General features: G+C 57.4%; 1 protein-coding gene across 1 annotated transcript in view; it reads right to left on the bottom strand.

Annotated features, from left to right (window-relative positions):
* The window catches only part of LOC122392833 (nesprin-1-like), a 108,011-nt gene extending 101,742 nt beyond the window's left edge, over positions 1–6,269 (bottom strand). Inside the window, exons 1-2 of the mRNA XM_043388145.1 lie at positions 4,965–6,269; positions 310–371 (exon numbers count right to left, since the gene is read on the bottom strand). Coding sequence (XP_043244080.1) covers positions 310–371; positions 4,965–5,574 — 672 coding nt within the window. The 5' untranslated portion in view covers positions 5,575–6,269. The remainder of the gene's footprint in view (positions 1–309; positions 372–4,964) is intronic.
* Between the last annotated feature and the right edge of the window lie 6,262 nt (positions 6,270–12,531).

Genomic DNA, 12,531 nt, shown 5'->3' with positions numbered 1-12,531 from the left:
CACAACCGTGACCGGCGGCATCACCTAGCGGCCTTCGAACCCACGGGTCCAGTCAACAGTCCCGGAAGGAACAGGGTCGCTCCAGTGCTGGAGGAGAGGGCGGAGTCCGTCCCACACCCGGTAACAATTAGTCAGGGATGGGCGGTACGAACCGACATGTAGCTCCCTGCGTGTGCCGCCGCGTGTCGCTGACAAAATGCAGCACGACTTTCATTTGTCTAAGCTGTCACGGACCACCCAGAAGAAAACATGAATGGAGACGGAGCGGACCGAGGACTCGTCACTACAGCGTATGTCGTCGCCCCTCACCTTTCTCAGGTACGAGTTGATCCAGTTCAAAAACGTCTTCTTCTGCACGCGTTCCTGTTCATCTGAAAAGACAAAGTGAGACAAGTCAGGCGACACAGCAGCTGTGGCAGTGCAACGAAAATGTTGGGCTTCCAGCGTGAAAGCATTTCTGAGGAAAGGGACCGACCACTCCTGATCACATGGTTGGTTAAATGTGATTGCAATGTTGGTTTTGGAGCGCTCGCTCCAAGGACGTCAAGAGTGACACGGGGTGCTGAATGATGTCTACATTGCAGGCGGTCCTCTGTTTTTATCGATGGTGACGACAGCACCAACCTGCCTATGTTGATCTTATCGTCGTTTGAATTGCTGTCAAATCTTTGGCAGCGGCACCGTTTTCAGAGCAGCAAACAACACAAAAACCCGCAAACGGGGCCAAGAGCAAGTCAATTGCCATTCCAAACAAACGGAGCAAAAACATGACAAAAACCAGACCTCACACGCCTCACTTCCCGGCTGCCACAGGCAAGGCGCCACAGGGGGCAGAAGCTGTGAATGGGTACACAGGCAGAGCGCACCCAAACTTTGTTACTTTGGTTATTTTGTTACTGGTATTTAGCTTTGCAATTGTTAACTTGGTATTTGACACTTGGGTAAGTGTTCGCCACCTCATCGTCGTTAGCCAAGTTCGGGTCAGGGCCTCAGCGAGGTTAAAGCCGGCTTTTGACTAAAGACCACATTCGTTAAATCTGGATGCGAGTCACAGTTTCAATAACCTTCCCACCTCTTCACAAACCGCCCTCACTCCCTTCCGTCTGCGGTTCTGTTCGCGACCCACCGTGTCTTCGGTACAGCACGGCTCGACACGCCTCGATACAGTTCGACTCAGTTCGACTCGGCACGGCTCGATACAGTTCGACTCGGCTCGATACAGTTCGACTCGGTTCGATACAAGCCGCCGCCGCTCGACACTGTACAAACAGCTGACGTCTGTACCGGCAGCCCGCCGCACGCACAGACGACAGCCCACCACGCACACAGTCGGCACCTCTGGAACCGAATGCGTTCGACTTCGGCGCTTCACTGTCCGCATGGTAAAACGGTCATTTCTATGTAGACAGTCGACAGATCACAACTCTCCCCCAGTGTGAATTGAAGTCCACGTTCTACTGGACAATGCAGTCCTTCCAGTCGATAACAAGCCTGCAGTCTTCAGGGGCAGCACCTACCGGCCTGGGTCAGCCACCCTGCCCGGCGGCCATTTCGGTAGGTCAGTCTTCGGCCCGTGCCTCCCATCTGTCTCCCGTTGGCCCGACGCCAGCGACCACTGCCACCGCGTGGGATCGGCACGGCCGGTGTTCGAGCGAAAACAGCCGAGCAGTGGACAGACGAGATCGGGCTGATGATGTTCGGAATTTTTAGTGTGTTGCTGTTGTTGTTGCTTTTGTTGTTGCATGGCTTTGAAATAATCCGATAACTTGCAGCAGTTATGGTCCGCCGACCTCGTATTGATGGAAACCGAACACCAGGAGCGCGTTGTTTACAGCACGGCATTACGGTACTCGCAAAAGAAACGGTATAATATCAAATCAACATTGGCATCTATAGAACGGTTCCATGGTCACATCAGGACTGGTTCGACTAACACAGGTGGAGCAGAGCCTGAAGTGTCCTAGCGTATCTAGCAGTGCGCGACCACACGCACAGTGCACACACTCGACCCTTTGCAGCATAAAAATCGGGAACGAACAAGCAGGTCGGCAACGGAACGTCAGAGATTCAATTTAGAAAAGAGGCAGCATAAGTCGAGCCAAGTTATGATGGTCAGGTCATACGTCATACTTCGTCATGCTTTCGACGTCATACTTTCAGAGCTAATTTGAAAACAAAAACAGAAACAAAAACTCAACAACAACATTCGTGACGTAAACATAAACACAGAGCTCACACAAAACTTCGCCTTGATGGCGTTTCTGTTTACAATCCAAACACGGCACCTCTTCCACACCACAGCGGCCTATTAGCACGGGCTGTAACGCTCCGGTCTTCACAACGGGCACAGTGCAGTGCCAGGACACTTACTCACGTCAAGTGTGCAGTGCCCGGACACTGGTCTACGTTTAGTGTGTAGGAAAGGAAAACGTTCCTGTCTGACGCAGTCCCTGGTTCGCACAGGTGGTAAAATACCGCGGACACTGGTCCCAACAGCACCTGCAATGTCTGGCAGCTGGTCTTCACAGAAACTGCAATATCCAGGTCCCAGACCCCCGCCGTAGTGAGTAGTCAAGTAATAATGACGGTAGTAGCGACCACAGTATCCGTTCCTCAGCCCCGTGTTTGTTTGTTGGGGTTGTAGATCGCACTACAGTATACAACACTCGGTCTCTGGTCCTTGCAGCAACCACAAAACCTACTGGTTCCTGTCACGTGGATCCCACAGCTGAGCATGATTGGTTTCCGCGTAATATGACACTCCGATAGCTGTTTGAAGCACCCGACTGGCGGATGACCACGGGAGTCTTGAAGTGAGGCTAACTGGGAAGAAACATCTCACCCTCTTCTGCCGATGTAAGAGCTCGAACAGAGTAAGCTTTATTCCACTGAGCCGAGGCCATAGGTCGCGTGAGCGATAAAAACGCGTATGTTTGCATGTTGCCGATTACGAACGAATTACGCCCTATCAAATGTAAACACTTAGCCGCGAGATCGACGTGCTAAAGTTAAAGCTCAGCATGTCACCGTTTACATCGTCTGCAGGGTAGCACTCGGTAAACAGAGCGGCGTTCATCCGTGAAGTCGCTAGTCGACCGGTCACGTCATGTGGTCAGTTGGGCTCTGGACATCGACCGCCGCCGCTCGGCGTTTCCGAGGGTGGCCGATCAATGTCCCATGGCGCTCACCGACATATGGCGACCACGGTCTGTTCACAAGACCTTAGAATCCAACTGAGCCCGGTCATGGCACACTACAGCAGCTCAGGTCACGTGAGGTCAGTTTACGTAAGGTTAGTTCATGTAAGGTCAGATCACGTTAGGTCATGTCAGGTCAAATAATGTCAGATAGATCAACAGATCGATGCTGTCTTCAGCAGCCACCCGAAATGCGGCTACTGATCTCGATATGGTCCCCAGATAGTCTACAGTCCGAAAAGTCCTACTAACTTAAGCTTCCCTTGGCCGTGATACGGCTCTTCCTGACAATGTCAAGCACCCAGCTCCGCTCTAATAAAGGCTGCCATCCAGATCTGCACCGTGGTAACTAATCCTCATAGGCCTGAGGTCAGCTAAGCCGGGATAGAACACAGGCCGTGACGGTCATGGAGAAGAGTCACGTCGTGACGGTCGGGACAATCGTGACACAGCGTGACGTGGCGGATCAGCGGCCAGGTCACTGTCGTGGATTTCTGAATCCCGTGACCCAGCCAGATGGCCGGCAATGGATAGCGGTTCGGTCCGAGACCCGGCAGTGGTCTCATAACGAACAGCTGGCGCCGAGCGAGGCACCGACTGAAGCTCTCCCAGGGGCGTGTTGGAGGGCGCTCAATAGGCCGGTCGATGAATGGTAGGATGGAGACGGTGAAGTGAATAGTGAACGGTACAAAAGGCAGTCACAGACCCACTCTTCAGCGAGCTAGCAGAGCCATGATGGTGACAGTGGCAAACGGGGGAGAGCAGTCCGCTAAACGGCGCTGGTCGTAACGGAGGCAGATTTCAGGGCTGAAAATTTCGCACACGTGTAAAGAATGCGGGTCGGGTATCAAAGCTCAGTTTGATGAATGCTGTGAAGTATATGTTCAAATGCAAGTATCGGCTTTGCTATTATGCAGAGTGACCGGGATGTCGCTCAGTGCTCTGGAAGTGTCAACCATCCCGGGCCGTGTCTCCCCACACTCGGTGTTCGTAATATCGGCTTTCCTGAGCCCCCATCCCTCTCCGCTCGAAAGTTGTGGTGTCAACCGCTCTTGGACCCCGGGGTCGCCGTCATCGCGGGATGGACTGACACGAAACGTCCGAATGCCTTGGCCCGCTTTCTTTCCTCGCGCGTGCCGCCGTGATATGAGGCGTCACCAACGTCTCTGGCGGCTGGTCAAACACCGTCGCGTGGCCTGGGCGTGCTCGCACCGTCGTCCATCGCACCGGCCTGGGGTGGCTGTGTGAACAGTACACTATTCACACAGCTGATCGCACGCTCGGTCGGCCGTTTAAACACCGTTCTGTGCCGGCGCATTCGGTGCCGGTGGCGAGTCGTGCGCGTTCAGTTACCGACTCACGGCCGGCGGCCGGCGGTGGTCCATGGGCGGGCCGCCCACACGGGCTGCGACGGCCGCCGACCGACCGTCGACCGCCGCCGGGCGCGCGGCGACCGCCGGCAAAACATCCATATGGGACCGGAACCGGCGCTTCCACCGCACCAAATCCCACCACACCATACCACAGCAGTTCTGCCCACAGGCACAGCTGGCACTGAAATTCGGTACACCACAGGCCAAAATAACTCATCACTGCATGAAAACACGTCAGTAAGCCCATCACCAAAACCACCACCATTCTACCCAAACCTCAGTGCAGCCAAAGCAACGTAAGGCAATGAGCTACCATACTTACCTCATTCACCATCCACGTCAATACCGCCACCAGGGCCAAAGCAGCGTGCTCTTACACAGCTCTGTTACTAACCTCTCATCTGATGAATATGGTCATCGTACTGGGCCGAGAGTTTCCGCAGGGGGTCGGTCCTGACCGGCTCGGCGGCCCGTGCCGCGTACGCCCGCGGTCTCTGCGGCCAGCGGGGGGCACCATAGAGCGGCGCCACGGCGAGCGACACTGTCCTGCGAGGGGGGACCGGCGGCGCGGCGGTCAGAACAGCCTCCTCTGCCGGTGGTGGAAAGAGTTCGCGTCTGGTCGCCAGCGAGATGCGTCTGGAGGGCGGGCTGCGCTCGGCTCTCACTGGGGTTCCGTCGGGCCATCGCGCTAGGGCGGGGCTCACCGGTTCCAGCGAGGTTAGTCTCACGTGATGTCTCTCCAGCCGCGGCGAGCGCTCCAGGCTGCCGGCCGAGCCGGCCGCGACGCATGTTGGCACACTCACAGGCGTCCTGCACGAATCACACGTGGTCGGTGGGGGCAGGGCGGCGGCAGCTTCTGAAGATGGTGCACATCTCGCAGTCGCTCCCACTGTTCCCGGCAGCACTCCGTTCGCAGAGCCAGCCGTTCCCTGCTCTCCTCCTCCGCGGCCATTGGGGCGTGCCGGCTCCACGGCCGGCGGTGCTCCGTTCAGTGCGGGCCTCATGTGGGGTCCGGCGGCGGCAGCGGCGTCCTCCTCCTCGCCATCGCTGTGACGGCGCGACAGACACGAGCAGAGCGCGCCGAGCGGCGGCCGGCCTGCGCGCGCCGGCCACGATAAGGCGTGCCGCGTGTCGCCGCCGGCCGGCAATATTGATCGCGGCCGGCTGTCTGCCACGGTGCCGCTCCGATCAGCTGACCGGCCGGCCACGCGGTGCGGGCCGGCGCCACGAGGTCCGGTGGATGTCCGGCACGGCAGTGGAGGCGCCGAGTCCAGCAGCGGTCCTCCAGACAGCCGGCTGTCTCACGTCACCGCTGTTACGTGGAGCAGCCAGGTGACACCCGACGGACACTTGCCCGTCAGCTGACGGACACTTGTTAGCGGAGCGGCACTTGACTGCGGCCGAAGCGCACCTGGTGAGCGCTACGAGGCGTTACCGCGAGCCGTGCCACAGGTGTCGGCGGTCGCAGACCGAGAACCCGCAGACCGAACGGTGACAGGTGTGTGCAGTCACAGATCGAGAACCCTCTGGCTGAACAGTCTCCGGCACCGCACGGGCGCTTCGCTGAGAATGGAACAGCCGTAGGGACAATTACCGCATAACGGCGACACCACTTTGGCACAGTCACTATGGGATCTGCGGTTCGCACACCTGCACACCATTCACAGAAGCTCGGGTATTGCACGATCTAAGCCCGCGGCGGGCCACCGTACTACACCACACAGGCCGTGAGCTAGCCTCACTCGTCCAGCGCCGTCCAGGAATGGCTGTCCTGCGACTAGCCGTAAACACACATCGGCGCAGATTGCTCTGGGTCTCCGTCCGACCGCAGCGCGAAATCAATACTGAAGCCAAGGTCGGTGCCGGTCGCCGTCAGATCTCCCGGCCCGGACCGCAGATCGCCGGTCACTGTCCACTTATACGCAGCTCTCCAGCCATACAGACACACGGCGGTCACTGCGCGGTGGCACCAAGATAACTGAGTCGATGGCGCCGGACCGCGGCCGCCGCTCGTGCCCGCCTGAGCGCCGCGTGCCACGCAGGCCGATGCCGCCGCCGGATCGCACGTGACGGTACTGGCGGCGCGGCGACGGACCACTGCCGCTGCGGCCGCCGCGACCGGCACCTGACCGCAGTGCGTGACGTCACGCCGACCGCGACACAGCGCGACCACCGAGCCGCGGCGGTAGCAGCGAGTAATGGGGCAAACCCGCACCACCAAAACCAGGTGAGGTGGCAGTCGCTGGATAAGGTGGATCAAAGGCTGTCCGGTGGCTACAGCTGACCGGTACGTCACCAGACTGGTCTTCTGAGCTGGATCGGCCGCCAACCGGCCGTGGTGTTTATGCATGACAGACTGGTTTTGTCACGAGGGGAGGTGAATTACTGCAGTAAATTTTACACCGGCTTTGAATCAAATGTATGCATACTGCAGGTGTGATCAAGGCCGACCTGCTACCATCGTTTTATGTTCAGGAAAGTACTTGAGACAACGTGATATGTTGCTGCTGATCGCCGAGCCACAAATAAATTGTAAGAACTCGACCTACAAAAACAAGCAGTCCCATTCCCATCAGAATAAAAATGGTCAAATCATGAACATAACCACGCGTCTGGAGTAAGCGCCTACAGCAGTTAAGCTGAACCGGATAATGGCATGGATTCACCGTGACGGCATGGTTGCTGCCGGAAGCCGCAGCAGGTACTCACTGCACACGAATAAAAGTGGAATCAGCGCAGCGGAACGAGACGGTCGCCCAGCGTGCCAAACGGTGTTGTCAGATCATGAAGGATGAAAACTATTGAAGAAGGTGGACAATGGACTGTGAGCAGCGGCTGGTGGACGGCAAGCAGTGGATGTGGATGGCCGACGGTGGACGGTGGCCGGTTGACAGTGGACGGTAGTGGAAGATGAGCGGCAATAACATGAAACTACCACAGTGCCATGAGAACCCTCGCAATGGACCCCGACTTCTGACGACGAGCCGGAAGACAGCTGTGACCAAAAACCTCCACCAAAGCTGGCGTGCATACTCCGACGGACAGCCACCGCACCGCGGCGTCGACGGCGGAGCAGTGGTCCGGAAACCACACACCCCACCGGCACGGCGACAGACGGGCCGGCGGTCAGCGGCCGGAACGAGCTTACAGCGGATGATGATAGGTGTAAGGGGTGGGGTTACGGATAGACGGGGGATGGAACAGAAGAGCCCTCAGCCAGCCTTTGCACAGCGGAGGTCCGCACTAGTAATTCACGCCGGCAGAAGAGAAGGGCCCTAAACTTATCCCAGTACAGAGAAAGGGTAGACGAAAAGTCCATGTGAATTTATGCGGAAAACATCACTAATGCAGACATGCCAGCTGATCAATGCGGGAAATGCGAATACTTCATTCTGCATCACCGGTAGACCCCGCAGACCCCGAGTCGGCGCTGTAGCGACACCTCCAGTTACAGGAACACCGATGAGGGGTGCCAGTCCGGTCTTCGCAGCCGACATTAATGTATTTTCCACGGACAGTACAAGTTCAACAGTTCAACAGTTCAACCGAAGGTAACAGCCGGCCACCTGAGGTCATATTAACCAGCCACCGCACAGTAAAGCGTTTCCATGAAACACAGCCATCGGGGGTCGTCAGATCACATGCCTGTTATTCCGGGTCAGGAGACACAATTGGGTCGGTCACAAACCACGGACCACCCTACAGTACAGAGAACAGACTCCTGTTGACCTGAAGTTGACTTAAGTTGTCCAAGCGGTCTGTCTATCCGCGATAATCACTAACCAGACTGATAGACTCCAATGGGCCGGAGAGGTCAAGTGGAGACCGGAAAGGGCCTAAGCGGGCCCGTCACAAGTCGGTCGGATCTAATGATCAGCAGCGCGGCAGACGTCAAAACATGGCCGGTCGCCAGTTGGGCGTCACAGGCGTCACGGGCGCCGTCACAGCCGTCACCGTCGGCCAGGTGACGTGCCGTCACTCGCCCGACGGGCGACGTCAGTGCGGTGACGGCCGACCGTCACAGCCCGGGCTGACGGGCCGCGGTCACGGCCAACGACCGAGGACGGGGGACGCAGACACCTGGCGCGATCCCCGGGGATTCTGTCACGCCGAGCCGCGACCCACGGCTCTGGTAGGTCAGCAGTGGAGAACGCAGGGCAAGGTTAAGCCGATATGTCCATTTTCAATGTTACGACAGATGTGTGAGATAGCTGGGTTTACAACGTGTACAGACCTTTGTCCATTAATTGAATATTCCAAACTAAAAAATCCAGCCATGTAGCGCTGCTAACAAAATAAGTGCTGGATCGGCTAGCGGCCAGTAAAACCGAGCGGGTATGCCAGTATGCCACGCCCCGAAGCCCTATCGGCCCGACAGCGACAGGGCGACCGGCGGCCGACCGGCGGTGTCATCAGCCACCGCCGGGCCCGACGCCACCAGAAATAGAGCCGCCGTCGGCAGTCCGACCTGGCCGGCGCGGCCGTCGAGGGGGGCTCCACGAGCCGCCGCTGCCGGTCGGTCCGCGGGCACAGCCGTTCAGAGTCCCACGGCGTGTCGGGTTGACAGTGAACGCTACAACAGTTCACCGAAAGACAATGATGCGCTGCAGGTGCGCGCACACCACATGCAGTGCGCTTGCCCTAAAGGTGGAGACACGCTGCGTTACTGTCGCCGTGGGCGTGAAGTAGTGACCGTACCGTTCCGCCGGACCAGCCGGCAGTTATATCCCGATGAGTTACCCACCTATAAATCTCACTCCGCAACGGTGAAACAGGGTGACGGTGGGGCAAGTGATGCCGTGACAGAGTAACGCTGTAACGTAACAGGGTAACGCTATAACGAGGCGGTAACAGCATGGTGCCGTGTAGCGTAACGGAACGGTGAACGACCAGCCGCCCAATGTCCTGAATCGTACCGCCCGCCGACATGAAGCTAAAGCCACGGGCGCACGGCCGGGCGGTCTGGTAGAGACCGCCAGGATCACGGCTGGGTATTGTTGGCGGAGCGCCGGCCGGCCGGCACTAACAACCACCCATGACTCAGGTGCTCGTTAGCAGTTCACGGTGAACTCCAATACAGTGTTCGATTCCCAGGCGGCAATTGCCGCCGGCAGCGAGCGAGCGAAACGAAAGAGCGGGTCGAACAAACGACGGGTATCGACACCGGCCGTGGCGCCGTGGTCACTGCTGCGGCCTCCGGCGCCGCACAGCCTTCAGAAGCAGGACTGCACTCCGCTCGCCTATTATGTGGAAAATGACAGCGGTTGGGTGGGTGGTCGTGTTATAATCCCACTCCCTGGTGAGCAGAAGTCGGCGGCCCATCAGAGAAGTGGGCAACTCGGCCTCACTGGGCACGGCCGTCGGCGGGGAAAGGGCGCGGCTCACGCGACCGGTGGGCAGTCACGCCAACTAGGTAGGTATCGCTCGTCGGGACCGTCGCGTCGGGTGACACTGTCCCTACCAACGCTGCCTGTTCTTGCATCCTGGCAGGTCTCACCGTTCGTTCAAAGTTAGGACCAGTTCATCCAAAATAGCCATACATTAGAACCGTCCCATTCCCATCCCAACCCAGTGCCCAATGCCATTCGACCTAATGCCATCTATCCGGAATGTCCCATTCCGTCCGACAGTCCGTTTCGTCTATCCCTACCCCTAGCCGTCCCAAAACCCACCAGGGCCGTCTTGTGGGGTCCCAACGCCAGCCAACGGGACCGTCTCAGCCCGTCCCGTAGGTGCTCTACAGAGACGCCGTAAATAAAGCCGGCACACATCCGCTCGTGTCTGTCAGGGCGGCTCCAGTTCCGCACCGCCTGGAAACCGGAACAGCAGCTGCGGAGAGCTCACAGACGCGCCGAGGAGTGACGCCCACAGAAAAACCAGGTGAGAAAGGTTTCCGACTAGGTCGGCACTTCAACGGGAAAGTTTTTACCCCGTCTATAGCGACCCGCCAAACACTGAGGGGATTTGTACGACTTTTTTCCAATGGTGCAGCATGAAAACCAACAAAATGGCTAAGGTGGTTGAGACGGTTGCTTGCATCTGTAAAAGGAGGAGCAAAAAAGGAGACGGCATAATTAGGAGAATGTCACGGCATAATTGGGTCGTGTTTGCGCTGACAAACACGGCTGCGCCGGCACGGAGCTGGGCTGACGGAGTGCGGTGTCCACAAACACGGCCTGGCGAACACAAACAGCCACGAACAAACAGGGAGAGTGCGCCGGGCGGCGGCGGCCCGAACCTGACCCGGGCCGACCCGGTCGGCGGGCGGAGCATATCGATCGGACCTTCCGCCGGGGAAAGGCCACGCCCTAATTAGTCCTTTTCACGAGATGAAATACGAAACCAGGGAAATGGGGAAAATGCTGGTGGGAAGACAGAAGTCAGCAGACACAAAGCAAGCCATCGCCAGACACCAATGCTCACAGGTTGCTGCACACAGCACTGCACAGTGCACATTATCAGCTGCAGTGGTCATCATCTGGGCTGACAGTAGGTCATTCCTCTTCAGCCTGCCTCTTTACAGCGGGCATTGCACCTTGGGGACATCGTGGCTAGAAAAACCTTCGTGAGTATTGTAGCACGGTAGAGCTTGCGGCGAGGCGGGTTTCTCTAGACGCACTGCGCTTTTCATTACCTGTTGGTGCAGCTAACGAGCGTGCGTCCCTGAATAAACTGCGCACCTCGGGAGGGAGGGAAATCTCATTCAGGTGCTCTACCGGCTTCCGGTAGAATGCCTTGACACAAACGAAATGCGTGGCCTCACTAATCGCCGGGTCACACACGAAGCGTCCCGGCTGAAATTAATAATGTAACGCGGGAGCATCTTGCCAGTCACGCCGAGATGTAAATTTAACGCCGTGTGTGCCGTGTGTGGGAAGCTCTTCACTACAGAATAGGGCCCGGCAGGCCATGAGTAGGATATTTCATGCCACGACTCAGCGTCATTTGGCATATGACGCGCTGGAACCTGATTCAATTCGCTCCGCGCTTTTCTCGAGAAGACAATGAATGGTACAGTGACAAAGGATGGTACCACAAAACATATGCTGTCGTAGGAGTTGAAAACAATGGCAGCTTCTGGCATGTCCCAGATTCTCGTTCGCTAGCAGGAATGTAACAATGACAATCAGATATCTAATCGAAAAACAAACACGGTAGGCCATTCAATAGGGCGGAATAAAGGAATGGAGCATAAAACGAACTTCCTTCGTAGTCATTCCCTTCCACAGGTCCCCTCCCCCATCATAGCTCTTTAGGAGCATAACTGTCAATGTCACTTTGCAGTTTGTTAAAAAGTGCATGCGGTACGATGAGCAATCGGGTCTGGTTATCCTTAACGAGCACCAGAGCACATTCGGCCAATCCGGACACGCCGGTCGGTTCCCGCCGTTCGCGACCGGCCGACCCCTGTTCCACCTCTACCGGCGGAGGTCAGGAGCGGGGCGAGCCCGGTCGCCCGGTCAGCCGTCCCTGGAGGCCGGCCAGCCGAGCCGACAGCCCGGCGACAGCTCCTGTCGCCTTATCTCCACCGTGTGAGCTGCGGCCCGACGCCAGGGCACAGCAGAGCACTCACATTCGACACTTGCACTGAGACGCCTTCATCCTGCGCTGGTTACGCAGCCGGATGGCAATCCGCAATGAAGAGTGCGGAGAGCACTACGTGCAATGTAAACCACCGCGTCCCGTCCACATCGTCACCGTCGTCTTGCCTGACTCATAAGAACGACATCGGAAACAAAAGTGCAGCAGACAGAAGTTGCATTTGTCCATCACCGCGTTAGGGACAATGGTACGATAGCCCTCTCCCGTCTGGTAAGGAACCGTGATGCAGCAGACAATTTCGGCCCCTGTATCAGGGAGTCTTTTCATCCTCATATGAGCTGATTGTCTTGCTCCCCTGTATCAGGGAATCGACAATAAATAATACGTGAAGCGTTTCAGTTTTTTGGGATAACCGCCCA

Source organism: Amphibalanus amphitrite, unplaced genomic scaffold, assembly GCF_019059575.1.
Source record: "Amphibalanus amphitrite isolate SeventyFive unplaced genomic scaffold, NRLGWU_Aamphi_draft 000503F_arrow, whole genome shotgun sequence".
NCBI classification, from domain to species: Eukaryota; Metazoa; Arthropoda; class Thecostraca; order Balanomorpha; family Balanidae; genus Amphibalanus; species Amphibalanus amphitrite.
This window is presented reverse-complemented; position numbering and strand designations above follow the sequence as displayed.